This window comes from Aptenodytes forsteri, unplaced genomic scaffold (genome assembly GCF_000699145.1).
Source record: "Aptenodytes forsteri isolate BGI_AS27 unplaced genomic scaffold, ASM69914v1 Scaffold390, whole genome shotgun sequence".
Lineage (NCBI taxonomy): Eukaryota > Metazoa > Chordata > Aves > Sphenisciformes > Spheniscidae > Aptenodytes > Aptenodytes forsteri.
In genome coordinates, this window is record NW_008795631.1 from 35,726 (window position 1) to 63,721 (window position 27,996).

At 49.2% G+C, this 27,996-nt stretch overlaps 2 protein-coding genes across 3 annotated transcripts; both read left to right on the forward strand.

The window, feature by feature from the left end:
- Nucleotides 1-22: 22 nt before the first annotated feature.
- Nucleotides 23-2,997, forward strand: NXNL1 (nucleoredoxin-like 1). 2 transcript variants are annotated; one of them, XM_019472904.1, is made up of 3 exons: nt 23-431; nt 1,186-1,252; nt 1,359-2,997. In XM_019472904.1, exons 1-3 carry the CDS (start codon nt 109-111, stop codon nt 1,692-1,694), a joined length of 726 nt encoding a protein of 241 aa, XP_019328449.1. In that variant the 5' UTR covers nt 23-108; the 3' UTR covers nt 1,695-2,997. The 2 variants fall into 2 exon arrangements, with proteins under 2 accessions (XP_019328449.1, XP_009280741.1); XM_009282466.2 differs by having other exon boundaries at nt 1,186-1,559.
- Nucleotides 2,998-5,050: 2,053 nt separating this feature from the next.
- GMIP (GEM interacting protein) lies at nt 5,051-27,995 on the forward strand (the record flags this gene model as incomplete). Its single annotated transcript, XM_019472897.1, has 22 exons — nt 5,051-5,156; nt 6,574-6,711; nt 16,273-16,366; nt 16,457-16,532; nt 17,410-17,473; nt 18,421-18,546; nt 18,826-18,890; nt 19,328-19,438; nt 19,688-19,768; nt 20,415-20,603; nt 20,723-20,860; nt 21,317-21,507; nt 22,083-22,204; nt 22,453-22,539; nt 22,664-22,762; nt 22,848-22,987; nt 23,294-23,482; nt 23,564-23,701; nt 23,809-24,005; nt 24,995-25,289; nt 26,856-26,969; nt 27,501-27,995. Coding segments are annotated over 22 exons (3,255 nt in total), but the record flags the coding sequence as incomplete, so codon positions are not given.
- Nucleotide 27,996: the final 1 nt, after the last annotated feature.

Genomic DNA, 27,996 nt, shown 5'->3' on the forward strand with positions numbered 1-27,996 from the left:
GGTGGGGGGGGGATCCGGGGGGCTCCGCACCCCTTCCCACTGCCGAGCACTCACCGTGAGCCGCGGGGTCGGTCCATCCCACCGGATCGATCGGCCTCCTCCCCGCCCATGGCCGCCCTCTTCACCGGGAAGGTCCTGATGGCCAACCGGGAGCGGGACGAGGTGGAGACGGAGCAGGAGCTGGGCCGGGCGTTGGAGAACAAGGTGCTGCTGCTCTATTTCGGATCCGGGCAGTGCCCGCGGTGCCGGCAGTTCTCCCCGCTCCTCAAGGATTTCTTCCTGCGGCTGACCGACGAGTTTTACGTGGAACGAGCTTCGCAGCTGGTCCTGGTGTACGTGTCCCGGGACGAGACGGAGGAGCAGCAGAGCGCTTTCCTGAGGTCCATGCCGAAACGCTGGCTGGCCGTACCTTTCGGGGACGCCTTCAAAAGGTAACGCGCCCCGGGCGAAAGTAGCGAGGTCAGACCCCGCGCGCTGCAAACGGCCCCTCCGACCAGCCCCGGCTGTGTTTTCAGATGTTTAGGGTCTTTTCCAGGTGTTTTCCCTCATATTCAGTCCCCACTGGAGCGGTCAGCGCGGCGTGTTAATGGAAAAAAAAAAAAAAATATGTTAAAGCTGTTTGGCTGCACCTATTTATAAAGCAAAAATATTTCCTCTTCCTTCCATCCCGCTTTTTGCTGATGTATTTGTATTCCGATTTTATAACGCGCTATTTATAACTCCCGGCCGACCCTCCAGGCAGAACACGTAGCGTGAAAGATGGATGCAGCCAGGCGGATCGGAAGCAACTCACGTATTTTGCTGTAACCTCATTAGCGACAGAACGAGCTGCAATTAATACCGAGAATTATTGCCGGCTCCTTTTGAGGACAAACTGGAGCACGTTAAAATTTCAAGCGTCCTGCTTGCTCGTGTAAAACACGTTCCCAGCAGCCGTCCCGCATCTCCCGTACCCCAGGGAGCTGACGCCCAAATCCCCTTCCCCTTTTTACTGGCCCCCCAGAGATCCGCGTCAGGCTCTAATTACCAGCGGTGGACAAACGAGCGGGTTACGTTCAGCGACTAGGCTCCGCGTAACTCCGCACCAGGACAGCCGCGGGAATCCTATCGGAGGGCGAGGACGAGGAGCGGCGAGGACCGCTACACCCTTCCCGATCTGAGGTTTCTTCCCCCTTTGCCTTGCAGGGAGCTGGAGCTGCGGTTTGCCGTGTCCGAGGTGCCCGCGGTGGTGGTGCTGAGGCCAAACGGGGAGGTAATCGTCGGAAACGCCGTGGAAGAGATCCGGCGCATGGGCCCCGCTTGCTTCCGAAACTGGCAGGAGGCTGCCCAGCTGGTAGACAGAAATTTTCTCTTGGCAGAGGATTTTGATGACTGGACCAGGAGAAGCATCACCGACCCCATCCGCCGCCTCAAGTACAAGCTGGACAAGGAGACGGAAGCGAAGAACAAGGAGAGGCAAGAGGAAGGCGAAGAGTCTTCTTAGGGGCTCGGAGAGGCTGTGGCTTGCGCGGGCTGACTTGGCCGGGGACGTCCCTCGGGTCGCTGTCCCTGCCCGACGTCTCCGGAAGCAGCAACATCTGTCTGTCTTGTCGAAGTCCACTAAAATCACGTTAGTTTTCCCAGAAGGTGAATTGTTTTACGGCAAACGTGCTCTACGCCCACGCACAGCCTTTCCTGTCTGGAAGATTGGTTAGCGTAATAAGGATATTCCGACCCTGACTGAATTTCATTTCCCTTCTATCGCCCTAGGACCTAGCGTAGTAAAAACCTCACGGTGACATCTTTGCCATTTATTTACCAAAAAAGTGAGAAGAAAAGTAACTGCTAGAGACCAGCACTCGGTGAATGTCTCACTAAACAGTTTTAAAAATGGGAATTGCATTAAAAACCCAAAACAAACAACAAACCCTGCAGCATGCCCAAGCCTCCTATGGAGGTACGGAGAAGCTGTGACAAACGGCAACGGGAACAGAATCCCTACGATTAGCCGATGCAGGGTTGGGTTTTTAGGAGACGGACACCCACGCGCTAAGTGAGCGAGTCCTGAGAAATCTCCCGTGTTGCTGCTCACGTTACGCTGCTGAAAATTGACGTTTCGGACAAATCCTGCTGAGGAGCAGGTTGCTCCACGACCGGAATTACAACATGCAGGAGCCGCCCCGGTGACCTGCCTCTACTTTATCTGCTAATCGCGGTTGCCATCTGCTGCTGCAGAGTGCCCAGCGCCGCCGACGGCAGCGATCCGCCGGGAAGCCGAGTCCCATCCCGGGTGGAAGATCTGCCCGTCCTAAACCTACCGCGGCAGGCGGCGGACGGGTAAACTGCCAGGGCAGCGCACATCCTTAGTAAACATCACTCCGCTTCGTCCTTTCGAATTCAACAGGTTCGCACGAAGCCGACTCCGAACGGCGGAGGGGGACCACGCTCTGCAGCCAAACGTCTCGTTTAGGGAGCCGGCGGGGACTCCTGCTGCGCGCATCCCCCACTTTCCGTAATCAAGGGGTCCGAAAAGCAGGAGAAGGGGGAAAGGGACCGTTCGTTTGCTCGTTTCTGGTCCCCTGTTCTCCACTCTGTCACCAGGGGATGAGCGGAGGATTTCCAAAAGCTTTGCCGGATCCGTGAAGGATCTGGGAAGGAAAGCGCATGTCGAAGACAGACATAGAAGCCGTGCAAGGCCGGCTTGTTCAACTTGTTTTCTCAGTTAATCCTCCCTCTCTTCACCCAGCGAGTTTGACAGGTAGACGAGGGAAGGAGGAGAAGTCCTATAAAACAAATGGTTGGGAGGGACTCTGCTTTAGGCGGAACGAGAAGGGCGCTTCCTTCAGGATGCTCTGCGGCGCACGGACGCTGCGTGAAAAGGCACAAATAAAACCCAAAAGTGCTTTCAGGTGACTTGCCTGCTGGAGGAGCGAGGCCGTGCTGGCCGACGGTCACTGACGAGACAACAGGCCGTCCGCCTCGGGCGATGTCCAGCAGTTAGTACGCCCCTATTTAAAAAAGAAGTTATAAATCACAAATTAGGAACCTGGAGCAATGGGAGGGAGGCAAAGGGCAACATTTTCACCTGTTATTAACTGGCAGTCGGGTGCTGCTTCTCATCCCCGTGGGACTTTGATGACAGTAAAAGGACGCTCTCCACCTGAATTTATGTAAAGTTCAATAACATTAAATGTGGACTTTGACCAGCCCTACCCGTTTGGGTTTTTTTAACCTTCCCCTGTTCAAAACCAAAAGTTGCCCTTTTCTCGGTTGTTGCGTGGCCGAGGAAGGGACACTTGAGCGATAGCGAAAAGTGAATCTGCCGGCACGGGACGGTGCCGCCGTGCTAACGTCATCATCACAGTAAAGAGAAACAACTGCTTTATTCCTCTTGGTTTTCTGGACTCTTTTTCCCCCCCCCCCCCGGTAAAAGATGCCGTAATGCTTATGAGCGTACTTTAGGCAAAAGCATGAGATGGAGTCGCTCTTGTAACTAGCAAAGCTCGGCGATACGCGGGAAGCCAAGAAAGCCAGATGGACAGGCTGCGCGTGGGCAGGAGTCACCCTGCAGATCCGAGGACGAGGGGAGGCAGCGCCCGCAGATGCTCGACCTAGCGAGCGAAGGCAGTATTGCACTTCGTGCTGGCTGCGAGGAGAAGAAAAAATCCTACCAGCAGCCAGCCACAAACGTTATTTCTCCATCTCAAGTTCCGTCAGAGATGAAACTCCTCCCGATGGATGCGTCGCGCGGCGCTGTTAAGACATTTAGCTCTGCTTTCACGCGTGGGGCTTATCATTTATATTTTTAGAACACAGAACAAAGGGCATTTGAACGCTTAGGGCAGCATCTAAGCACCCTCTAGTGCAAATAACCCATCTCTGATCTATTTTCTTTTTCAGACGTGCTACCTTACAGCTGGTCTGCGTAATTCCTGCTTCACCTTTTCGCTTTGTCACACAATCTCCTTACGAAGAGCCTTGCTGTCCTGTAAACAAATAAAATACCCTGACGCACGTGGAATCACGAAGATGCTTCACAAGTTTCAGACAGCAGAGGGTTAATGAAAGCCGGGTAGGAGGATGGGTCTGATCCAGTAGATAGCCTGGGAAGTGAGTAATTTCACAGCTCCCAAGAGGAATGTGGAAAATCCACACAGCCTGACACCTGTCTGAGGTTGCAGACTCGTCCCACAGGCAGACTGCACGTAGCGTCGCTTCCCGCAGCGGAGGCACGGGGCAGCCCAGCGGAGATTCGGGAGCCCAACTGCACCAGGACACCGGCACCGGCTCGATTTTCTGGTTTCACCAGCAAATACCAAGATGCCGCGGTACTTCGGATAAACTGAGAGATTTCTCACGGGAGGTGATGGCTTTTTCCTCGTCCGTGTTTTAGCTGAGGAAGGACAATAGAGAGAGATGGAAGACATTCTCCACAGCTCACCTAAACCAACGTTTTTACTTGCAGATAGTGTTACGGTAAATAAGAGAGACCGATACGGAAATGCAGCGCTATTGCATATGGATATTCGGGGCTCGTTCTTGATATCCAAGCCTCGCTAAGAAAAAGTTTCCTAAACCTGGGTTTCCATTTGCTGGAAAGGCTGCAAAGAAACTTGATAACCAAAACTTGCTTCAGTCATTTCTCAGAGAACACTGGTTGCAACTCTACTGAATTAGAAAATTAATAAATGCCGAGAGCATGAGAATTCATCCCGTACCTTCCATTTTTTTCCGAGTGTCTTGTCTTGCGTCTCCAGGTGCTTTTGCAGGATGCTGCTTCTCCTCCTTTCAATGAGGGGGAGCCGTGCTCACGGCCCGCCAGACCTCGGAGGTGTGCACCCAAAAACACAGCCTGAGAAAAAGGCTCACCCACCGGACTCGGGAAAGCTCTGCGGCGGGTGCTCCACCTCGCCATGAATGGGCTGGGAGCCCAGGACAGCGCCGGTCGCGCTCGGATCGCAGGCGGATCGCCAGGCAGACGCCTTCCACCCGGCCGCGAGGCCGATGCCGGATGCCTGGCTGCTGCTTGGGCTTCGATCCAGAGCCCTGCCCCTGGTGATCGCGCCGGCCGCGTGGACCTCGCGGCCGGCGAGGGGCTCCGCATCACCACCGCATCACCAAACACCTGAGGAACATCGACAGGACATTTCAGAACTTCCGGGAGCTCTTCCAAAAAGGTAAATATTTTTCAATCCACTTATTTGCTTACAAAACAAGCAGATTACGTTCAGCAAAAGTGATCCTGTCTCCTTCTTGCTGCATTATTTATTTAAAACAATTTAGACAGCCCTCACACAATTTAGGGTGGCTTCTCTCTGCGCAGATATTTAATTATGTAAATGTCTTACCCTATAATGAATTGCACCATTGCACCAATAGATAACATTTCAGAGCACTTAACCTTCTAAGTGCACAGGTTTCCTCCAAAAGCCATGCAAAAAAAAAAAACAACAACAAAACAACAAACCAAAACCACTTCAAGTGCTCTTGACAGCACCTGCAATTACTCACGAGTGAATTAAACTGGCTGGAAGAAAGGGTGCCCGCGATGACCCTGTTGAGAGAACCGGGATTCATCACCGGGAAGGAGTTCCAAATGTCACGAGTCGAGGAGAAGCTCAAGCTGGTGGTGCTCTGGGTGGTGGTGGGAGCCCACGCCTGTGTCACAGCCTGGAAGCGAGCTCCAGCAGAAGTGCAGTGCCTTCCGGTCCGGCACGCCAGCGCTTTCCTCCTCTCTCCTCCTTTTTCCCAGGAGAGCCTCTGTACTTGCAGGACGCTCTCCAGGCTGGAGCCCAAGTAAAGAGACCTAAACTGAGAATTAAGAGAACAGTTATCACAGGCTCGGTACCGCTCTAGAAACCTTGTACAGCATGGCACCATTAACAAAATCCCTTCAACTACTTGCTGGAACAAGAAGCCTCCTGGAGAAGTGCCACCCTCTCCACCAAGGCATCTGGAGTTCCCTGTGATCTTGGTCTCCCCACCCACAGCCGCAAGCTGTAGCTCTAGGTCATGGTGACTGCCTTACCCCAGGCACGCCAAACAAGTTGGGTTGGCCATGCTTCTCGAGCAGACTCCTAACTGCGGGGGTGCTCTTAGCTTTACAAGATGTTTGCTTTCAACAGCCCCCAAACAATGCCGGCTGCGCATGGAAATTCAACCTGCCTGGGCTGGCTCCTTCGCTGAGCGTCTTTCCGAGTGCCCAGCTTGGGACTGCATTTTTGTCTCGGAGGTTGGCCTTTGGATGTAAAGACACGAAGATACGCAAGACTCCTGCAGCAGGAAGCGGGGACGTTCATCGCGTGGGCTCGTGGAGTAGAACCCAGACAAAAGGCAGCGTGGAGCCTCATCGAGGGTCCTGGCCCTGGTGACTAAGGACTGGGCAATTTCCACATCCAGCCCATCACTGCATGTGGGTTTTTTTGCTTGCTTTGGTCTTCAGAGTTTGTTATTTGCTGTTTCGCGCAGAACTCGAGTATTTAGGAGCAGCCGGGTACCTGTACCGCTGTGCTGAAGTGAGCTCATCCTGGGAGAGGTGAGGGTGAGAGTTTATGCATGCAAAAAAATTATAATTTTTCCCCTTCTTAATTTTAGGAGAAGTTATTTCAGCTTCTGTTGAAGCCAAACTGGCAGACTTACTGCAAGCCATCTCCTCCCTCCTGAACGCATATCCTGCTTTGACCGGGGATGCCATCCAGCCTGCCGTAGCAACCCTTGTCGCCAATATCAATGGTAAATCCATAACCTTAGAGAACCTAACGAGCGCTGTAGTTATTGCCCTCTGCTCAGTGGTGATGGAAAGCTTTCAGCCGGGCTCAGCACAGACACACGTGGGTGTCCATGTGCACGGAAAGCGCACGTCACTACCGAAGCTGAGCAGAAGTCAGTGATCATCAAGGCTTGTTTGTATCCTGATCCCATCGTTAGGGAAAGACAGTGCTTTTAAAACAGATGAAAGCAAGGCAAAGGCTTAGGTGTGAGAGCCCTTCTATTTAGGTTGACAATTGCGCCGGCAAACCGCACCTATCTGTCTGTTTTCCACTAATAAAGACACATTGCGTTCGGATGGTGAAACCAAAGAACGGAAACGCGAGGCTCCGGGGAGCTGTTCTTGGCTTAGTTATGTCTGTTGGAGCGAGCAGGCGTGTGTCAGGACTTCTCTCTCTGCTGAATTCCCGTATAACCCTGTGCAAAATGTTTTCACGTGTTTGCTTGTCAGTGCATGGCACGGGGGGGGGGAGAATGAGACTGACCCACGGGACGGTTGTGATAGTTCGTTTACACAGCCCTTGGAGGTCTGCAGGCACCACGCGCTAATTAAGAAACCGTTAACAGCCTCTGGGAGGTAAGGGTAGTGTCCTACACCACGCTGACCTTCGCGGTTTGATGGTTTGAATCCTTTATGCTCTCTCTATCCCCGTTTTGCACATTATTGTCTTGGGAGCTCAGACGTACTTAAATCTAGTGGAAAATCCTCACCTGAAAACTAGTCTCAGCCTCCTCAGAAGAAAAGCACGGTGGTTCCTGGCCTTTGTTTCGGGGGTCAGGTGAGCTTCAAGAGGAAGCACTGAATGTCCCGTCCCAATATTATTCTCTGTATGAGCGGAGCCAGGACCTCTCAGGACGAGGCTCTCAGCGGGGAGCTGGAAGGAAGGACAGTGCACTAACCAGACCGCCGCTTTCACTGCTCGGTTTCTTTCCTCCCCTGCCTTCAAAAGGCTTGCCGATGTGAAAATACATTTGCCTGATAAAATAGCAGTGGTGACATAAAGGGAAGTTTAATGAGACCTCATAGGGGGCTGCTCCTGTGTATTGTCTGCAGTAAGTTGCCATCGTGCTTGGTCTAAAAGAGTAATTAAAAAAAAATTCACCTGTTAGAAATGCAGGAGGAGTTTGCAGGCTGCGCTGGAGGAGCTCAGTGTCAGGAGAGCAGCCGAAGCAGCTTTCTGCTCCACGATCGGTGCTGGTCTGACTGCAGCTACAGCTTCCCTCCGGTTAGAGGACCACGTTATTACACTGTTCACGGCTCTGTGTTACTTTGGAAGTGGAAGATGGGCCATTTCTCAACAATTCCCGTACTTCCCTTTTGTGAGCCTGTGATCTGCAAAAGAAAGTTGAGGGGTTTACCATCTCCACTTTTACCCCCCCCCAAAAAAAAACCCAACCGAAAAAAGACATACTCATTCCGCAAGAATGTCTAGGCAACAGCCCGATGAGACTGGGAATTGGGATCCTGAGCTATGTTTCTGGTAAATAAGGAGCCACACCCCTTGTTTTTATTAGCTCTTTTTTATATCATTAATTGGAGGGGTGTTGCTGTACTGTGTTGCAATCCTTTTGGCGACAAATGCCTTTCGACTAGAAAAACACTTTATAGAGCACTTATCTGTAAATAAAGCACTTTGCAAACAAGGTATGATAATTCTACTTATACTGAACATACCTGTAATTATACCGATCGAACATGCAAAACTGAGACACAGGCTAGGGAAGGTTTGACAGGAGAAACTCATCGGGCTGACCCCTCCGCTGATCCCAGCGGCACTTCGCCACGGTTATGCATCCCAGTTCTCCCGCTCTCTTCTAAAAGTCAACCCTTACCTCCGGAGTCCGAGCAGAAACCGGTCACACACGCCACATTCACTTGAGCCTGAAACATTCAGCACTGAAACAGTAACCCTGAGATTCTAGGATTTTTTTTTTTTTAATTAAGCGAGTGTTAATGATAGAAAGGTCAGCCGAATCTTCACTCTGACTTGTGTCTGGCTGTAGTTAGTGGGACGGAAGAGCCTGTAGATTTGCCTGCTGTGAAACCTGCGGCGCAATCGCAGGGAGAAATTTCGCGGCATTATTTGAGCCTCCAGCAGGTGCTGAAGCAAGGGAAACTGTGTTTTTTGGGAGTCCAGGGCCAGAAGCATTTTTTTTTGGTTGCAGAAGAAAACATAGTTTTTTAAATTATTCATTATTTAGCGAATAGCTTCATTGCTGAGCACAAGTTCGTTGACTGTCGCATTTTTGCTGTCAGTTTCTCCAGTAGTTGCAGAAGAAAAAAGTTCACTTCCGTTTCTGCTCGCTTCAATCTGTAATCTTTGAATAAATGTTTTCTATTCCCCATAGCACAGTTTCATCATTAAATCACCACCGGTATTCCTAAACTGAAGGCAACACTCATCAATTTTAAAGACAGCAACGCTAGCTACGTGCTCGCAGCCAGTAAATCAATTGCTTGTGAGCCGGAGCACATCGTACAGCGCGAGGGGTAGTCGGATTTAAAGCCTCACATCCCAGTCCACCGTCTGGAGAATGCTCCCAGGCTGAAAAACATCTTGACGCAAGCGATAGCTTTTTCCCTAGCTCATCAAAAACTTACAAAAATCGGGGCTCGTTTTTATTTAAGAAACAAACCCCCAAAAGTTTAGATTTCGGGTTTGCTGAGCAGAAGTCGAGAAGGGCTGTGATCTCCGAGAAGGCTCCGCTACACCCACGCACCGGCAAAGAGAGCAGAGGAACGGTGGCTCAGGCAGGGACCACTGCTGGCCCGTCCCTGCCCGGGATGCTCATCTTTTCCCTTCTTCTGTCCCCTCTTCTAACCTAAGAGCCCTTTCCCCGCACCACCGGCAGCTTCTCCGCGGTTTGTTCAGTATATCTGGAAGCGTGGGTGTTTCTTAGGAAGCAGGGAGTGCTTCTCCAGGTAGAACAACTGGGGCTGCTGCGATAGCTGCAAGCACTGAAGCCAGGAGGACTCAGAAACGGTCCCTTCTTTGCTGTTTACCGAGACACATCCGAGTTATGCAAATCGCGCGATCAAACAAATGTACACTGCACGCCGTTTCCTTACGCGGAAGCGTGTCTGCAGGAAGCAGATTTGGCTACAGCAGCCGCACTCACCGACAGGCACTTTCTGCCAGTTATTTCGGGCAGGTCTTCTTCACAGGCGGCTATCATGGGCCTCTGGATAATTTCTTCGCGTCTGATCTGACCAAGAATTTGTGTTTTACTTAATTCAGCTGTGATTCAAAGCTGGGTAATTTGGGATTCTGCTGCTTTCAGACCAAAACACTGAAGATTCAGCCATGGGAGACCCAGAACCGAGTGGTATGTGATGGCATTTGAAACAACCTTTTATACTGTTTGTAATGTAAGCTTTTGGGGCATGATATGACATACGACGCAGATCAGCCTGTGAGCCACCTCGGCAATATGGGCGCTAGAAACCAGCTGTAAGTTCCTCTAACTGGGGTTTCCATGAAGATCCCGACTGTTCAGTTCTCTCTTTCTCTGACAGATGAAATTATTTGATGCATTTGTACTGGACATTGCCTTATGTAAGAGGAAAGGGTGCAACCCCCTTTTTCAGGAGGCAGAAGGTGCAGCGTTTTCCCTTAAGAGATTGGAAGTGGTACTCGCGTGGCATCAGCTCGAGTCCCTCTGACAAAAATTTGCTCTAAGTCCTTGCTCTCAAAGGTGCCAACCTTAATTATGAACGTAATCAGTTTGAATCAGAGTAACACTCACCAATCGAGCACCTAAGAGGGCTCTGTACCCCCTGAGAGCACGCATCCCTCCTGCCAGAGCCCCGTCTTCAACACGGGCCAGTCCCTGGCGCTTCAGAGGTGGAAAAAAAAAATCTCACTGTCTCTGTGAGCAAGGAAACACGGCAAGCTACCTTAGACCTTTCCCTGCTGTCACATTCAAATGTGTCATTATCCTTGTAGCTAGAAAACTATTTCAGCTTGCCTTTCAGCAGCTGGATCTTGCCACGAAAGTCGACAAACCATTAGCAGAACTTCTGTAGCTCATGATCTTACATGGGGATAGTTAAAGGATGTCTCAGTGCCTTTGATAAACTGAATAAGCTGAGCTCGTTTGGAAACTGTATTACGAGACTAGTTTTCTGCCCACTCTTGCCCTACAGAGCGCTTTTGTGTCTTCAGCAACGTCTGCGCAACCCCTTGTCAGAACTGACACTAACATCTAACGCGCTCATCACCCAGCGCTGCGTGCAGAGGCACAAGCAGAGCCTGTTTCTGCTCGACGTTCCCCTTTTGTACGTACCCAGAGCTTGCAGAGGTCCTCTTTCCGCAGCATTGCACGTGAAGCTCGTGTTAGGCAACTATCTGTTGTGTCCATCTCTGCTTTTCAGGGCAGAGACTTCCAGCCTGGCGACATGACATCCGCACCTAACTTGTGGATGTTCAGCTATATGCTGCAGTGGAAGCCTAACCATTTCTGAGACCGCTTAAGGACTCTGTAATAAATAGCTGCCTTACTTCTTGGCCTACAATCTTGGTCTCATCAAGCACTTTACCAGGAGAGATGATGATACAAGTCTGATCATTTAATAATCCCACCACAAAGCAGGCATCTGTTTCTGAGATCCCTCTAGAAACAACCCCGTACGTTGATTAAAGATGTATTTTTAGGTTTGTCAGTGAAACAGTTTTTAACATGCAACCAAGAATGCCACCCAGCACGTGACATGACTGTAAAATGCCCTTCAGAAATCCAAGCGTGCCGTACCCACAGAGTGCCTTTTGTCAACAAAATCTCATCTGTCAAGGGGGTTTATTTGACAGCTCTTTTGCAAAACCAAAAGGACTGGTATAAATGATTTTGTTCAGTCTTATTTTTTAGCCAGTAAGTGTCCTAGATTCATCCTTCTGTTGCTAATTGGGAGGTCCCTTACTGCTTTCCAGTACTGGAAGCATCTGCTGTGCTTCACTGCCAGTCTAAATTCTTCTTACCATCGCGAACGTTTCCTTATTCTTAATATTGAGGAAACAAGCAGCCAGAAGTTTAATGTAGTTGTACTACAAAAAACAAGGTTCATTAAGCAATTCAGTTCTGCGGGGGGCTGCCATCTATCAAGACAAGTCTGTTTTACTAATATTTTCCTCTAAAGCTGGCAATCACCTCATTTTTATTTTGCAAACTAACGCACCTCCGCTCAGTTTCTGCTGTCCGACATCTCAGAAACATTTGCAGCACGCACACCTTCTTTTTCAACGAGTTGATGTATTAAGAAGAAATTCTCCTTTCCCCCTCCCCGACACATTTCATTAATCCCCTCATTAATACAATACTGCTATTTAAGACGTCTGACCTTGCTAGTATTTCCTGTCAGTTGTGGGTGATCGCACTGTTTGGTAGCGGTTCCAACCTCCTCAAAAATTAGCTGATTTGTAAATTCAGTTTTTGCCAGGGCCTTTGTTCCACTGAAGCAGGAAGAGAAGATGAGAAATCAGAGTGACAGATGGGAAGTGGTCTTGGTTTTGCAAAACCGTTGTCAAGGAACTTGGATTATTTTGTTCCAAAACTGTTATTCCTCAGATAGACAGAGATCTAGGCAGCCGGAGCAGCATCCTTTGCTGCTAGCCATAACCGGGGAGGCTCACTGAGGGATATCTTGGTTAAAGAGGGAGGATTTCACGCAGGAGTGGCAGATGACAATTTGAGAGTTTTCAAGACTTATCTGACCTAATTTGGTTCGAACCGCGTTGGGGCTTAGCAAGCAGGGGATTTTACACAGATGCTGCTAAGAAGCGCGAGTCCTTTTATGCGGAAACAGGAGATTTGCCTCGGTGGAAAAATTCAGATGTTGTGTTGCAAAGTGCAAGACTGAGCGCAGAGAAGAGGAAGGCGCTACCAGGAACAGGCTTGTGATACCGAGGTTTGGCAACGGTGCCACGCTGAATTAGGGTTTTAGACATATACCTCATTTCACGGTAACTGTGGCTGAAAGGGAAGTGATGCTTCTGCTGAACGGCAGAACAAGAGCTTCTCCTGCTAAAAATATCCTCGACGCACTGCACACCCACCACTGTGGGAGCTTGCTCCCCCCATAACGGTGGCAAAAGGCAGAGGAGAGCGGTGAGCTTTCCAGAAGGTGGATGATGCAGATGAGATGACAGTCTTGTCCATCCAAGGATGGGGCAGAACTTCGCACGACAGCTGGCCCGCTCCAGCGCGAGCGTTGGCTGTGCAGAGATGCTTTCCTTTAGGATGCAGGTCTAGTGCCGACACTGGAAGAGGTTTCTGCTGGAATTGTCTAAGATAAGAATAAGGATACGCTGTCCTTCAAGAAGCACAGATGGTTTTTAATCTCCAGAAGAGTTAGTTTCTAGATCAGCCTTCCAGTCGTCATTGGGTTGTCCAGTAAGATAACTGGTTTTAAATTGAAGCGTCCATTTGTAAATAAGGCTGCAGAGTCCTAGCGAGCGGACAAAGGACTCAGCCGGAGTCTCTTCCAGGCCTGTGGTCCTATATCCCAGCGCCGCAGCGGATGCTCTGCTACCTAACCCTCGCTGGTCAAGGCAAAGGGCTTTCATCAGGATTTGAAAGTTGAATTAGTTTATGAATATTTATGCAAGCCTGCCAGGCGCAGGGGCTCCATTTTCCTTCCAGTACAGGATAACGTATACAGATGTTTACGTACTTAGCAAGCGGGCAATCCACGGTTCCTCAGGAAGGGACATCTTGAAGGTGTCCGGCAGATGGCTGACTGATGACAGCTGTGACAAGGAAGAGCAATACATTCGAGGCAATTCATTTCCTTGATGAGATACGTACGAGGCACGTGAATCGTTTGGCCCAGACCCGCACGTGCCAAAAAGCCACTCGAAAGATTTCAAATAGATGGGCCAAACTGGTGCTGCTCCTGAACGCCAAAGGGGCTGCGTGTAGGAAAGCACATGTCTAAACTTGTGAGAATGCAGCTAATAACATCAGCTGCAGCAAGGCTAGGAAAACTTTTTATGTCCGATTTTTCCACCTTCCTACTTTTATAGTATTACATACAATATTATTTTATTGAGATGAAGCACAAGATCTGCGAGAACCTGAGGTTCTTGCTTATCTTACAGCGCTTCACAATAGCTGCTTTCAAAAGCAGAATGTTTCATTTCGCCCATCACCAGTGCTGCTCAAGTTGAGTCACTTCTTCCTGTTGTACAATCCTCTGCTAGTGGTAAACAAGAGAAATTAAAGACATCCGTCTGCTCAAAGTAACGAGAGTAGTTAGGATTCAAATTAAATTAGTATGCCTTGGATTCGTTACGTCTTGGATTGTGAGCAATTTGTGCCTCTTTCAGAAAAAACAGGATGAGATGTTTGGTAAACTGCTTGTCTCGGGTCACCCACTGAGTGCGAAATGTTGATTTATCACGATTAAGCGGGACAGGTGCTGGGTACAGTTTGCAGTTCTCTGTCAGCATCATCGGTGCTTTTAAATCCCTTCCCCAGGTCCCCCAGGCGTGGCAGGCCATTCTGCAGGTTCCTTGCAGCTCCTTCAGACCTCAGTGGTTTATGGTAAAAAAACCCCGTTGTGTCTTCATACATTTTCAGTGTCTTATTCCACTTTGCAGTAAAACGTTCAGAAAACTTTTACAGAACAAGGCCAGCGTAAATCGTAATTATTTGCTCAGCAAAGGCAAGTAAGCTAGGAGCGTTCCCAGCTCATTTCTCGATGCAGAAGGGAACACAGATTCTGGCCCATGCTGCTCAGCACTGATTGCGAGTGGAAGTGTGGCTTTGGTGTCCCACCCAGCCTCCTTCACAGCAATTTCTGTTTTTAAGCTGATGATAGGTCGATGTTCACAGCTTGGATGCTGTAACTATCCGATCGTCAGAGAGCGCTCTCGTTTGACACCAAACAAGGAGCTTTGTGGAACAAAATCCCTAACACTTGCCCAGCTTTCTTTTAATTGCATGTTCTCCAAATCCTTTCTTCGCATTGTCTGATGTCTTTGTACAGTAAAAAAAAGATACGTATGCATATGTACACGCTGACAGGCTCCCTTATTACCAGTACAGACAAGCCAGTCTTGTGCTCTTCTGCACCATTTTGGCTGGGAGGGTGGAAGATGACCAGGATCCTCCGGCGGGTGCCCAGTAGCTGGGTCTTCCCCTGCGCGCTGGGAGTTTCCTGGAGTCATCGGCCTCTCCCAGAGGCAACGTGGCTCTGCCAGTCTGGGGTCAGCAACGGTGCGGTGCTGTTCATATAGCCTGCCACCTCCCTTAACGGCAGGCCAGCCCCTAATCAAACCCCGCCTTGAAAATCTGTATTTTTCAGGACTGAGACAAGGCCCAGGAGTAGCTATAACTAGATGAGACACAAGCTGACTTTTCTACCAAACATCATTTGAGCAACATTTGCAAGTACTTGCTGCTCACTGTCAAAAACTCAACCATCAGTGAAGCAACTCTAGATTTAGGTCAACCACATCCTGTTTCCTGGAATGTCAAAAGGACAAAGAAGAGTGAAGTTTTCTTTTGTTTTTACCCATTGTGCCCGGTTTCATATTTTAAAACTTTTTTCCTTTTTTTTTTTTTCCCCAGCAACTTTCAGCCTGACTCAATTGTAGTTTCAGCCTGAGTCAATCTTAGTTTCAGCCGAGTCAATTTGAGTTTCAGCCCTCGGTGACAAACACATGACAGAGTGGAAAGTGAGATTAACAGCATCGCTCACCCCATGTAAAACGCATGTGCTCGCCTCCACCCTGCTACCTTAGAGATGCGTGGCGGGAGCGCATTGCCCCTCAGGTGGGGACAAGCCCATTTTATATTTTGCATGCCCAATAATTTGTACCCGCTGGGGACTGAATGAGATGCTTATCTCGGGATTGTGTAATGGTGCTTATCACCATAAATAAGCGCATATAATATTGAGAAATGGTCCCTGCACATAAAACATTGTGACACGCACACAGACACGCAAGGAACGGGCAGATTCTGCAAGGCAGCCCAGCCCGCGCACCACCGGACTGCGGGAACGCCCTGCTGTTTCCTACGCACATGGTTCTGCTGACGCACGTTGCGTGGCGTGCGCGCGGGTTTGATCAAGGTGCGAGGCATGCCGCCGCATCCTGCGAGCCCCTCCATCAGGTCTGCCAGCGCATTGCCAGCACCGAACTAAGGACAGTGACGCGACTTCAGCTCAGAGTGGCTACGATAAAGGTTTCCACGCAGTTTTCGCAGCTGATCTTGGGTCTGACTGCAAGCCCTAAAACCAGCTTAGATGTCTCCCCTGGACATCCGCAGACTCGTTTTCTAGGGGTTCTGCCCAAAGAACCTGCATGAATTTACCGTTACCCAAGTTTTCTTTTGGATCCCATCTCACCCTCAGCCTTACCTTGCTGTGCTTTGCCAGACCATCGCAGTTTGACGCTTCCCCGTAAATCCGCGCAGGGTAGCAGGGCTCAGCCACTCTCCCCTGCGCCTCTAGAAACCGTCCTGTCAGCCTCAGGGAGTTCTGGGTCAGGTGCTCCAGTTAAATGATTTCTTCTCCAACTCCAGGTCTCGACAGTCAAGAGGGGACACCTGAAAATAGGAAGCGGTACAGTGAGATATTCCGGAGCCTGGATGCCATAGAAATCTCCATTGGAAATGCGTATGTAGAGAAATGGGGCTGAACTGGTTTTCTGGGTCTTTGCAACCTTAATTTATTTCATTGCTTTTTTTTTTTTTTTCCATTATACAGGACGGTTGATATGTTCATTGGTGATGCTGACGGCACTGATGACACAGACCTGACCACAGAAAGAGAGGCCGTTCCGGTAGGCAAAGAATGAGACCCATTTTATTAAAGAAATTATCGATGGTCCATTGCCAAAGTGCCTGATTCTATGTTATTAAATTCTGTGTTATTAAAATTGTTTTTTGGGTGATCATCTGAAAAAAATCAGTTACAGCTCTTACTTGAACAGACAGAGAAGAACTGTACGACACTCGGTTATAACAGTGATGGAGGTGGCAACAGAGCAGATAATATTTAGTGGAAACATTCAGGCATTTACTGTTTGGATTTATATTTTTCCGAACAACAAGATGTGGAAATTGCTGGTTTAAGTTCTGCGTGCTAAGAAAAAGATCAGACAAGGCAGCAAACCCAAAATACATTCGAGAGTCGTGCATCGAACATCTCTAAAATTTTGGCCTTAAGAAACAGAAGACCTTCAAAATAGAACTTAATGTTTTTTCGCTTGCTTTGGGCAGAATGGGACTTTTGGGGATAATCAGCCTCATTTCATGCTTTTCTGTATGAACAAAGGGGCCAGGAACTTAAATTTTCTCTGGCAGCGACTGCTCTCATGTAATCGTATTATCCCATGAGCTAAACTTAAAAATAAAAATCAAGCATATTGCGATTTATAGTAAAATAAGAGCTGCCAGCATTCAGCCTTGCAGCCCTTTTCCAGCCTTGATCTCTCTGCCTTAATGATGCGTTTCCTCCGTGTTTCTCTTTGTGGTAGACTTTTATACCATGCTACCTTCCCTCTGTCAAGTCTCAGGCTACTATTTTAACCGCCCTGGGTTGCTTCGCTAAGCAAAAGCAGCGCGCCAGCTGGCCTTTTGGAAAAATCCTCCAAAGTTTCTGAATGCTCATTTTCCTTCACCATTTTCCTCTTTTTTTTCTCTTCCCCCCCCCTGCAGCTGAGCGAAAGTTTCTGCAAGAGCAAAACCAGTTCAGAGAGGCAAGTGCAGGCAGACCTAACAGGTAACATTGCTAATTAAAAATCGAAGAGGTGACAGGAGAACGCTTCGCCAATCACCTGGCAACGGTCCTGGCAGCCTCCTAATGACACGGATGAATAATGCTGGTGTCTCCGCTGGCATCAGTCTCAGGCTGAGCTCGGGCTGATGGCCAGCAAGGATGCGGATGCCTGTTTGAGCTCAGTAGTCCCGCTGCTTCCTCCGGCAGGCAGATCTTCCCCTGTTCATCCATTAACATCTCGTTAAGGAGCGTCTCACGAGGTCTTGATTTCTAAATACTGAGACATCAGTTCCCCAAGGTCTGCCGGTTTTAAGCGCTGTAAGGATCTACCCAGTGAAACTTGGGATACTCTGAAGCACTTTGTTGCCCACTGGGAGGGTTCTCACCAGCTCTCTACTTGTTGCTGGCATCATAAAATGCAACATAAAATTGCTTTTTCTTCATATAGAGTCCCTATGAAGCAAAAAAAACCCAAAACAACATTCTGAGCTGCTTTCTCACAGATTTCAGCTTGAAATGTGTTTAGATTTGCTCACTGCAGTGTGATGAATCTGTACTAGGTTCCACCAAGGAACAAGAATCCCACCTGCAACTCCCCGGTAACCCATTAGGTCCTTCACTTTTGGATTTCAAAACAAATTAAATAAAAATATTTAATTAGAAGTGGAGGGCAGAGGAATATACATGTCTAAATTACCTGGAACTTGCGTGGTTCCACGGGCAGGACTGCATGGGGTCGCCGTGAAGTAGATCATAACGACGTCGTTCAGTGAAAGACCTTTTTTATGGCTGGGGGGGGGGGGGGTGCGTCGTTCAGTGAAAGACCTTTTTTATGGCTGTTATCTGAGTATTTCACAGCACCAACTCTTGAGACTCCAATTTTGCCACTCTTGGGGGAGCCTCTGCCCATCAGCCAGAGCTGTTCTGAACCTGGATTTATTCTGTTGCAGTTCAGGAGGCAGACGAAATGCTGATAAAATGTGAAGGTGGCATCGACGCAGCCCTCGAATATGCCAAAATGTGGTGTAAATACGTCAAAGAGCTTCTCAGCTGGATTGAAAAACGTCTGAGCTACGGTGAGTCTGTGCACAGAACCAGCTGGGAGTCTGTACGCTTTTTGATAGCTTTTTTTTCTTTAAATCATAGCCAAGAACACACAGTTGCAAGCAAAAGTATACCAGTGAGAAACTGGCCGAACGCCAACCCTTTTAGTTGCTTTTGCCCGAAGATAAAGACACAGAGTCAGAATTTCTTCTTCCCTGAATGATCCTGATTGACTGGAATGACCTCTGGCTTTGACAAACCCACCTCTGCGACTGTGAATCTGGTGTCTAATCCCCTCTGCCCTTTTACAGAGACAGAGTTTGCCAAAGGGATGGTGAAGATAGCAGAATCGGGACGAAATGCCATCTTCCAACAGGTATGGGTCCTTGCGACGTTCCCGCTTCGCTGCACGGGCTTCCCTTCGGAGGAGGAGCAAACGTGAGGCTGTCCGCACACACGGCCTGCTTGTAGAGGCCAGCTTAAGCAAATATGCCTCCAAAAACCTTCCTGAAACTCTCAGTATTGGAACAGTTCCTTTTTTTCTTCTATGGGCTTGTAACACAGAGTGATTGTTGGGAAAATTAGACAGAAGGATGAGCAGGCAAGGAGTCAGTACAATACTGCCCAGCATAAAAGCTCTTCTGCTTCCAGCGTCCTGCTGTGTTGTCCGAAATACCCCCCCCCCCCTTTAACCAGTGTAGACACTCTCGCCTTTCTGTAATAGATCTTGGTCATAGCTACCAAAAGCTCTTAAATTTAGGAAAGCTGCAGTGGTTACCCATCATTTTGTATTCGCTTTTTTGGTCTCTGCAGTACAACATGCCTCTTCGGGCGCTCTACACGATGGTGCTGGAACATGACATAAAGGTCGGAAATTCAGCCTGCGAGACTGCAGGATTGCTCCAACAGAAGGAATTCTACCAGGTACTGTATCTCTGCGTGGGCTAGACAACTTTGCCGAAAGATTAGACGGGAGCATCACAGGGACCTCACAGAAGTGACTTATCCCGGTCTGAGGGGGCGGAGGGGAAGAGAGGAGGAAATGCACACCAAGTTTAAGGAAAAAAGAGGCATCTTGCAAGGCTTGCTGTCTAATGTCATGCCCTCACCTGTCAGATACTTTTTCCTGCCTCATGAGGAACTGTTGCCGTCCTAACTATTATTCCTCTGCAGCCTCTGTCAGCCAAGAAGAATGAAATTGAAAAATGGAGGAAAGAATTCAAAGATCAGTGGACAAAGGAGCAAAAGAGAATGGTAAGAGGCCGATAGATGGGCCTGACCTTTATGCCAGTCACGGCTCAAAACACTGAAAACAAATGTTTATGAACAAGCAGTAACTAAATAATGTAATATGCATCCTGCTATTGAATAAAAGTACTTTTTAGAAGAGTACAAGGGGGGAGTGCTAGAGACATTCCTGTGCCATCCTGCCTGCTAGATCCCATCACCTCCTGCCGACTGCAGAGGCTGGCAGAGCGAGGGTGCAGTTTGGGTTTGCACACGCTGGCACGAGGCTGTCCTCAGCAGAGAGGGATCCCCTGCAAAGGCAACCTCTGTGCCTGCGACCCCCCGCCAAAACCCAGCTGCACACACCCTGCTAGCACTTCGCCATCCGCCCTTTTCTCCAGGGTTTCCTGCCGGGGAGGAAGATGCTCCTGGGCACCTCGCAGAACGTGATCCAGGACGGCTGGGTCTCTACTCAGCTGTAGAGGAAACCCAGGGACTCTCTTAGAGCTCCTGAACTTTGGGAGGAGAGGGAGGGAGGGAGGGAGGGAGGGAGAATACTGATGTCCATTTGAACCAAGAGACAGGCACTTTCCTTATAAGCAGAGTACTGCTGTGACTTCTTCCTCCCACTGCCTCGCCGGGCTTCCTAACCCTGCTCCTCTTCCTGTTCAAGAATGAATCCTTGTCATCCCTGCGCAAGTCCCGCCTGCAATACATACAGCGCTGCGAGGAGCTGGAGAAAGCGAAGCACTTGAGTGCCAAGGCGGAGGACGAATACCAGAGCACAGCCATCACCAACCCCGGCAGCGCCAACAAGCAGCTGGAGAAGCGACGCCGTTCTTGCGAAGAGGCACAAGCCAAGGTGACGAGTTCAGATCAGGCTGCTGGTTATTCCCAGCCATCCCACGCGCCGCGTTACGGCATCTTCCCACCCATCCTGGTGACTTTCTCCTCCTTTGCTCCATTTCTGATCGCGCACAGGTTCAGGAAACAGAAGCTTTGTACAAGATGTGCATCAGCGATGCCAACTTTCGACGACAAGAACTGGAGAAAGTACGAGCACGGATCGTCTCCCATATTCGGAAGCTGATTTACCAAGGGGATGAGGTGCTGACGTGGGTACGTGCAGTCTTATAATTTCTCCTCTAATCCTCATTTCAGGGAAACTGCTGTTTGGGATGAGACCTCTAAGGCTCTTCACCATTTCACTGTTGAACCACCCTATAGCTGACCGTTCTCAAGCAGTTGAAATTAGGGCAGTGCTCTGGACATCGCTTTGCTACCGACCTGCTACCAAATTATCTCAGATATATAATCACGTTTTCAATTACTACTGCTTTGAGGACACAGATATCCATAGGAAAAGTCTAGGGAGAAAAAATCCTAGAACAAGAAACAGTGACAAATAATTTTTATCTGACCGGTTAAGTAGAACTATCAATATGCAGAAGTGCAGGTAACTGAGTTTGGGTAATGAAAAACTGAAGACTGGTGAATGACTGTGAGATCCAAGGGAGGAAAAAGCACCTGGGCTTTGACTGGCAATGGGGTTTTTTGTTTTCTTCCCCCTGTAAGGTCACTTTAAGGATGTTCAAGCAGCGGCAGACTCAGTCAGAACAGATTCCAGTGGGATACCAGTACCTGTCCGAGGTCTGCAAGCCATACAAAGCGGGCGAGAAATACCTGGAATTCATTCAGGCTCTGCAGAAGAGAGACATTCATATGGAAGTGTTTGAATTCGAGCCACTCGCTTCCGGAGGGCAGAGGTAAAAAAAAAAAAAGGGCAAAACTTGCATCCTAGCTGAAAGGTCAGAAATACACAGTGCACAGAACAACAACAACAAAAAGTTTAACACACATTTATAAAGTCACTAGCAACACTGCAGCGTTGTGATTGCTAATTACAGAAAAGCCCACAGCCTCAGATGTTAGGATCTTTTCTCTCTGCGTAGCTCCGCTAACGAAGAACAGATCTCTAAAGATGCGCTTGGTTCCTTCTGCTGAGCACAGGACCAACATCAGCAAAAGCAGGGCAGCAGTTCTGTACCACGTCCCTTCAGTTATTTCTATCATTTGCCAAAGATTTGGCTCGCTCTGTTCTCACGTGGGTACTGTTTGATTTCTAAATTTTGCCTGCGGATAGAAAAGGTGAAATTATACTGAACAAATTTGTTTTCCTAGCTTTGTGCAAGTGTTTATTACAGGCTCCTTGAAAAGCCAGTTTACACCTGTAAGCTGCCTGACAGAGACGCTTTGTCTCAGATACCCGTAAGGCACCTCCGTGATGCAATATTATCCGTTATTCTTCCCTGCTGGAAAACTGTTTGCAACCCCTTCTCAGGTCCCCTCCCAGCGGCAAAAAGAAGATGGCATTGCATTACACTGGACCCTCTTCCACAGCAAAGGATGCGAGCACTCCAGAAGATACATCCAGAAAGCAGCTCTCCACAAACGGTGAACAGAGTAGGTTGAATTTAATAAAGACGACCCAATTTTCTCTCGAGTCACTGCAGTTTAATTTAGATTAGTAGCCAAAGAGGTGGGAGAGCTTCTCAAATTCTTAGGGCAGCAGCTGAGGCTTTGCTCAGACTGGGAGAAAATATTGACAAGTATTTATGAATTTTCTTGGGAGCTTGGTTTGGACTTCAACCCCGTGTTGAAGTATCCCAAGGGCGCTCAGGATGGTCTGTCACCGTATCCACCTTCCGCAGGTGCCAACAAATCGCTCTGCAGCGACACAGAAAGCCTCGGTGGGAGCTGTGAATCCCGATCCCTGGACTCTCCCAATTCTAGCCCAGGTGAGAGCCGCAGAAATTCTTGCCTAATATTGCCCAAAAGCCTAAAGAGGGAATAAAGTCTACACTGACCCACTTGTGCATCATGAGGACGAGAACAGCTGTTTATATTTTCTCTCTTCTCAAGGAAACTCTAATAGGAAATTGTTGAAAGCTCCATCCACCGGCACCATGTCCTCCTCAGATGATTTTGAAGAGAGAGATTCCTTGCAAACTTTTGAAAATGGTGAGCCACACACATATTTGACTCACGAGGTGGAAACCATGCTTACGTATCGGTTCCTTTTCACGCTTTAATGCTGTTTCTGCAGAAAACGGTACATCCCAGCAGCAGTTTAAGAACATCCTCCTCTCCAGCGCAGCGCAGACCCACCGGCTCCGGAAGCTGCGAGGACCATCCAAGTGCAGGGAGTGTGACACCTTCATGGTCAGCGGCTTCGAGTGCGAGGAGGTGAGGGCTAGAAGAAGTCATTGCAGATGCCTCGCGTAGGAGCTTGGGGTGACCATCGTCTCGCTGAAGGTCTGCAGGAATGAGGGGCCCCTCTGCAAAGTTCTGTGCTTTTTCTTCCTCTGCATCACACGAGGCGTGTTTTTCTACCCTTGAGTAAGGCACCAGCTGCCACTTGCCTGAAACAACCCTCTCAGGGCTGGTGGGACTTCGGTGGCTGGGGGAACGGGAGAAGTCCTCCAAGTTCAGCCCCTGCTGCAGTGCTGGACCACAACCAGACCGTAACTCGGGGCGGTTCTGCCATTTCAGTGCTGCCTGGCCTGCCACAAGAAGTGTCTCGAGAATCTGCTCATCACCTGCGGCCACAAGAAGTTGCCCAACCGAGTACCTCTTTTTGGCATTGACTTCACGCAGGTTCCTCGAGATTTCCCAGAGGAAGTTCCCTTCATAGTGGTGAAATGCACCTCGGAAATTGAAGCTCGTGCCCTCGGGGTGCAGGCGAGTAGTCAGTTATTCTTGCTTCGGTCTTCTCTGCTCTGTATCCAAAACTCCTGACCTCTCCCCCTCTTAACCATGCAGGGGATATATCGGATAAGTGGATCCAAAGCCCGGGTGGAAAAGCTGTGCCAGGCATTCGAGAACGGACAGAGCCTGGTGGAGCTCTCCGAGCACTCCCCCCACGACATCACTGGGGTCCTGAAGCATTTCCTGAAGGAAGTGGGTACCAAATCTCTGCCGGGAGGGCAGGTCTCAGCCGACCGCGTTCCTCGGTGCCAGACCAGCAGGATGAAGTAACACGCTGTTTTCCTCCCTTCTCGCTGCAGCTTTCGGCACCGATGCTTCTGTCCCAGCTCTATAACGATCTCATTGCGCTTGCCAAAGATTTGCAAAAACCTGGGGAGGAAAAGTTGGACTGCGCAGGCTTCCCTTCCGATCCCATCCAGAGCATGAAGGACTTGCTGAGCAAGTTGCCTGGAAGCAACTACAACACTCTGCGGCACCTTATTGCACACTTGTACAGGTGAGGAGCGTGCTGGTTGTCACGCACGTTAGCGTCAGGTCCGACCACAGGAGATCCCTGTTGAGACCTCGCTGCCAGAGGAGCGGCTAGCTCAGGACCACGTGTGTACGAGAAGAGCGTCTGGGCTTCCTTGACCTGGGAGAGGGCTGATCTAGAGCCGAGCAGGCAGTTGTGAGGAGGGTAAAAAAATTCATTCGTGGAAAGGACCGTCTTGAAGCAATGAGGGGACAGTCTTAATGACCGAGAAGGACCAGAAGGTCCTCACTGATAATGCTTCATAGTTAAAGTGCAGAGCAAGAGGTCAAGGAATAACACGAATCAAGCCCCTTTCACCCAGCTCTGAACGCGGGTCACAAGAAACAGCCGCTCTCATTAGGGCGGCACCATCCAGGCAGATCCAGGCAACTTCTGAGATTTTTCTCTGGAGTTTCCCCGCACAGACCAGCGCTCTGTTCTCCGTAAAAGATGGGTCACTGATAATGCTTCATAGTTAAAGTGCAGAGCAAGAGGTCAAGGAATAACACGAATCAAGCCCCTTTCACCCAGCTCTGAACGCGGGTCACAAGAAACAGCCGCTCTCATTAGGGCGGCACCATCCAGGGGCAGATCCACAACTTCTGAGATTTTTCTCTGGAGTTTCCCCGCACAGACCAGCGCTCTGTTCTCCGTAAAAGATGGGGTTTCCACTCTCTACTAGGAAATGGGGGTTTCGGTGCGTCCCATCTGTGTACTCAATGCATTCGGGTTGAGAGCTGGGAAGCCCCTAACAGTCCTGTTTCCCTTCCCCAGGGTGGCAGAGAAATACGAAGAGAACAAGATGTCCCCAAACAACCTGGGCATAGTATTTGGGCCAACTCTGATCCGGCCAGGCTCAGGGAGCGATGTCTCAATGTCATGCCTTGTTGAGTTTCGGTGCGTCCCATCTGTGTACTCAATGCATTCGGGTTGAGAGCTGGGAAGCCCCTAACAGTCCTGTTTCCCTTCCCCAGGGTGGCAGAGAAATACGAAGAGAACAAGATGTCCCCAAACAACCTGGGCATAGTATTTGGGCCAACTCTGATCCGGCCAGGCTCAGGGAGCGATGTCTCAATGTCATGCCTTGTTGACTCTGGTTATCAAGCCCAGATTGTGGAGTTTCTCATTCAGAACTACGAAAGGGTGTTTGGGATGGATGACCTGCCTTCATCCTTATCCCCTGGATGTGAAAATCCTTCGCAAGAAGCATCGACAGAAAAGGATGAAGGACCTCAGAGCCCAAACACAACCCAGAATATAACTCTAGAGGTAGAGCTCCCAGACACTGAGCTGGGCTTACTGACCCTGCTGTAAAGACAGGAAGGTGGACTAGCAATTAAAGAGAAATTTTTTTCACGGATAACAAAACCGTTTGCTATCAAAGGGTTATTCTGAGAGGAAGGAGCAGAGAGCCTGTTACACATGGAGTGGGAGAACCAGGAAAAAAAAATTAGAAGCTACAGATCACTCGGCAGCTTCTCAGACCACTCTGGATGGTGGCTTTGCTCCATGTTTTAGAACCCAGTCACTCTGAAAAATTGTGGGGTTCTCCATACTAAATTGCTTAGGACACTGCTGTTTCTCTCTGTAAACAGCTCTATGACTTTGGAAGCAGCTATGTGCACTTAAGACCCGGCACACTCCCCGGTACAGCCCTACAGGGCTCTGCTGCATCCCTGAGCAGTGGCCACAGACCCTGTTTTCCCTCCCCCACTGCTGAGTGTTCTGTGTTCTTCCCAAGCTCCACGGCTCTTTCCTCACAATATTTCACAACTTATTTCACAGCACTTTAAAAACACAAATGGACATAGCATCCCTGAACTGGGACACGGTGTTTTTTTTTTTCCTTTTCACAGCTGGTTTGATGAGCAAGAAAGAGGAAATTACTTTCCTAAAGTTAAGCCAAAGGGAGTGAGATCCGGGTTCGGGGACTCTCTGCCTCCTGCTTTTGAGTCATGGATGCTTGTGTGCAAGACAGCGTGTCTGCAGTGACCATATCCATGTCTGACACGCAGTAACGCTGCTTTATCTACAGGTCCAGCTCACTGAGGAAGCAGAAATGAGAATAACTATGATTACAGTTGAAATAAAATCACCAGGGTAGACACAATGCACTTCTTGCGTGCAGAAGTCCTACAGGATTAATAAACCTTCACAGAAAGCACTTTGAGATACACACAACTATTGCCTTTGACTATTTTCAAAGCCATTTTTACCCGCTTGTGCAGTGTGACTGAATTCCACAGAAGGTGTCACAAACCTTTAAAAAGGGGAGCTGCTTCTAAGGGCACTCTCATTTTGCCATTAATAAAACCGACCTCTGGAGCCCCTGCCCAGGTGACCTGCTCCTCGTGCAAACTCACGCTGGTTCCATACCAACTACAACCCCCAGGCGCTCTCACGTCCTTCACTCATCCTCCCACTTGCATTTGACCACAATTACTGTGCTACAGTTAACGGCTTGGTTTCTGATGTTTCCCCTTTTTGTTCTGAAATGGGCTGCTTCAGTGTCCTGCCGGACACGGGAATTGGTCTCAGCACACTGCTGCTCCGCAGAAAGCAGCAGCTGCTTTCTGGGGCGAGTTTTGTGGCAGTTACGGCAAAAATGCTGAAGTTGGTAGGTCTTGAACCATAATTTTCTCTCATGGCCCTGCCCCGTGACCTTCCGCAAGCTCCCTGCCTATTCTCCCAAGTGTTAGATAATCTAAAAGAAATCAAGGCATTTTCAGCTCAAGTGGTGTCCTCCTCTAACAGCATTTGGGGTAAAGTGGGAGTTGACCGTATCTTCATGTCAAATAAGAGTCTTGTATAAACACTCGTGGCTTTTTCCAACAGAATTTCTCCTCCAAGCATGGTTTAAATGTGGACTGTCTCTCTGATAACTCGTCTTCCAGGGAAGCCATCAATGAGCTGACTCTGGAGGGAGCCCACAGTCCATTAAGCGTGGATGCCCTAGGTAAATAAAGTGGTGATCGTGATGCTGTTATAGGTTGTCTTGTACTATGTTTGCTGGTTTTCACACCTCCTGCCTGCCTCTACGTTACACAGCAGAGAAAGCATAGCTGGGGCCTCTTCGGCATCGCTGCTCAGTCTTTGTGCAGATAACCTATCGCAGAGCAACCGCCACGTAGCTCGCATGAAATCACAAGCACATTTTCTGCTGTTCTCAGGAAGGGCTTTTCCCTGCTGCTGCCTCTCAGCTCTCGAGCCCACAGTCACCTCTGTCAGCTCTCCTGGCTTTAATGCACCGAGGACAGCTTTAAGAATATAAACCTGATTCATATCTTATACCTCGTTCAAACGCATACCTTGTGATTGCTCCTGATTAACGAAGCTGTTAGAGAGAGGCGTTTTAGCCTGTAAATGCAGGAGGGATTTCGGTGTCCTTTCTAACAGGCAGAGAAGTCATCAGCCAAAATTGTTTGTCATAGTAACCTTGTCTCACTGTTCTAAGAGAACTGTCTAATTTTTTGTTCAGAGATGAATACAAGTATTGGCTCTGAGCTGGAGGACCTGGAGGACTCTGTGCAGGAAAAGACAGACAGTGACTCGGACACGGTGCTTGGGACCCAGCCCAGATGCCATTTCAGCCGACAGCCTGTAAAATACATTCGAACACAGGCAAAAACGAAACCAGTCATTCCCAAGCCTTCCAATTTGCCCCTGAGGACTACCACATTAGCCAACGTGGCAATGGAGCCTGGTGCAGAAGGCAACCCTACCGACAGCAGCTCCACGACAAAGGACGTCCTGGAGGAGAGCACTAGGAGCAGGAACAGCTCGACCGACACAAGCACGCTCAAGCAGCGCTCAGGAGGGAGACAGCAGCTCAAACATTTTGAGATCACGCAGGAAACCGCCAGGATTGTCTCAAAGTTTAAATTCGATGACACTTCTGTGTCCCCTGAGCCTTCTCTGGAGAGCACGAGATCTACTGAGAAGGCAGCGGACCTCAACCCAGGGACATACCTGTAGA

What these genes read in the sequence shown, in the direction of transcription:
- NXNL1 (XM_019472904.1), top strand. Translation starts at nt 109, where the DNA reads ATGGCCGCCCTCTTCACCGGGAAGGTCCTGATGGCCAACCGGGAGCGG. An exon ending in TTCGGGGACGCCTTCAAAAG is followed by an intron (nt 432 to 1,185) that starts GTAACGCGCCCC and finishes TTTGCCTTGCAG; the next exon opens with GGAGCTGGAGCTGCGGTTTG. An exon ending in TGCTGAGGCCAAACGGGGAG is followed by an intron (nt 1,253 to 1,358) that starts GTAATCGTCGGA and finishes TTCTCTTGGCAG; the next exon opens with AGGATTTTGATGACTGGACC.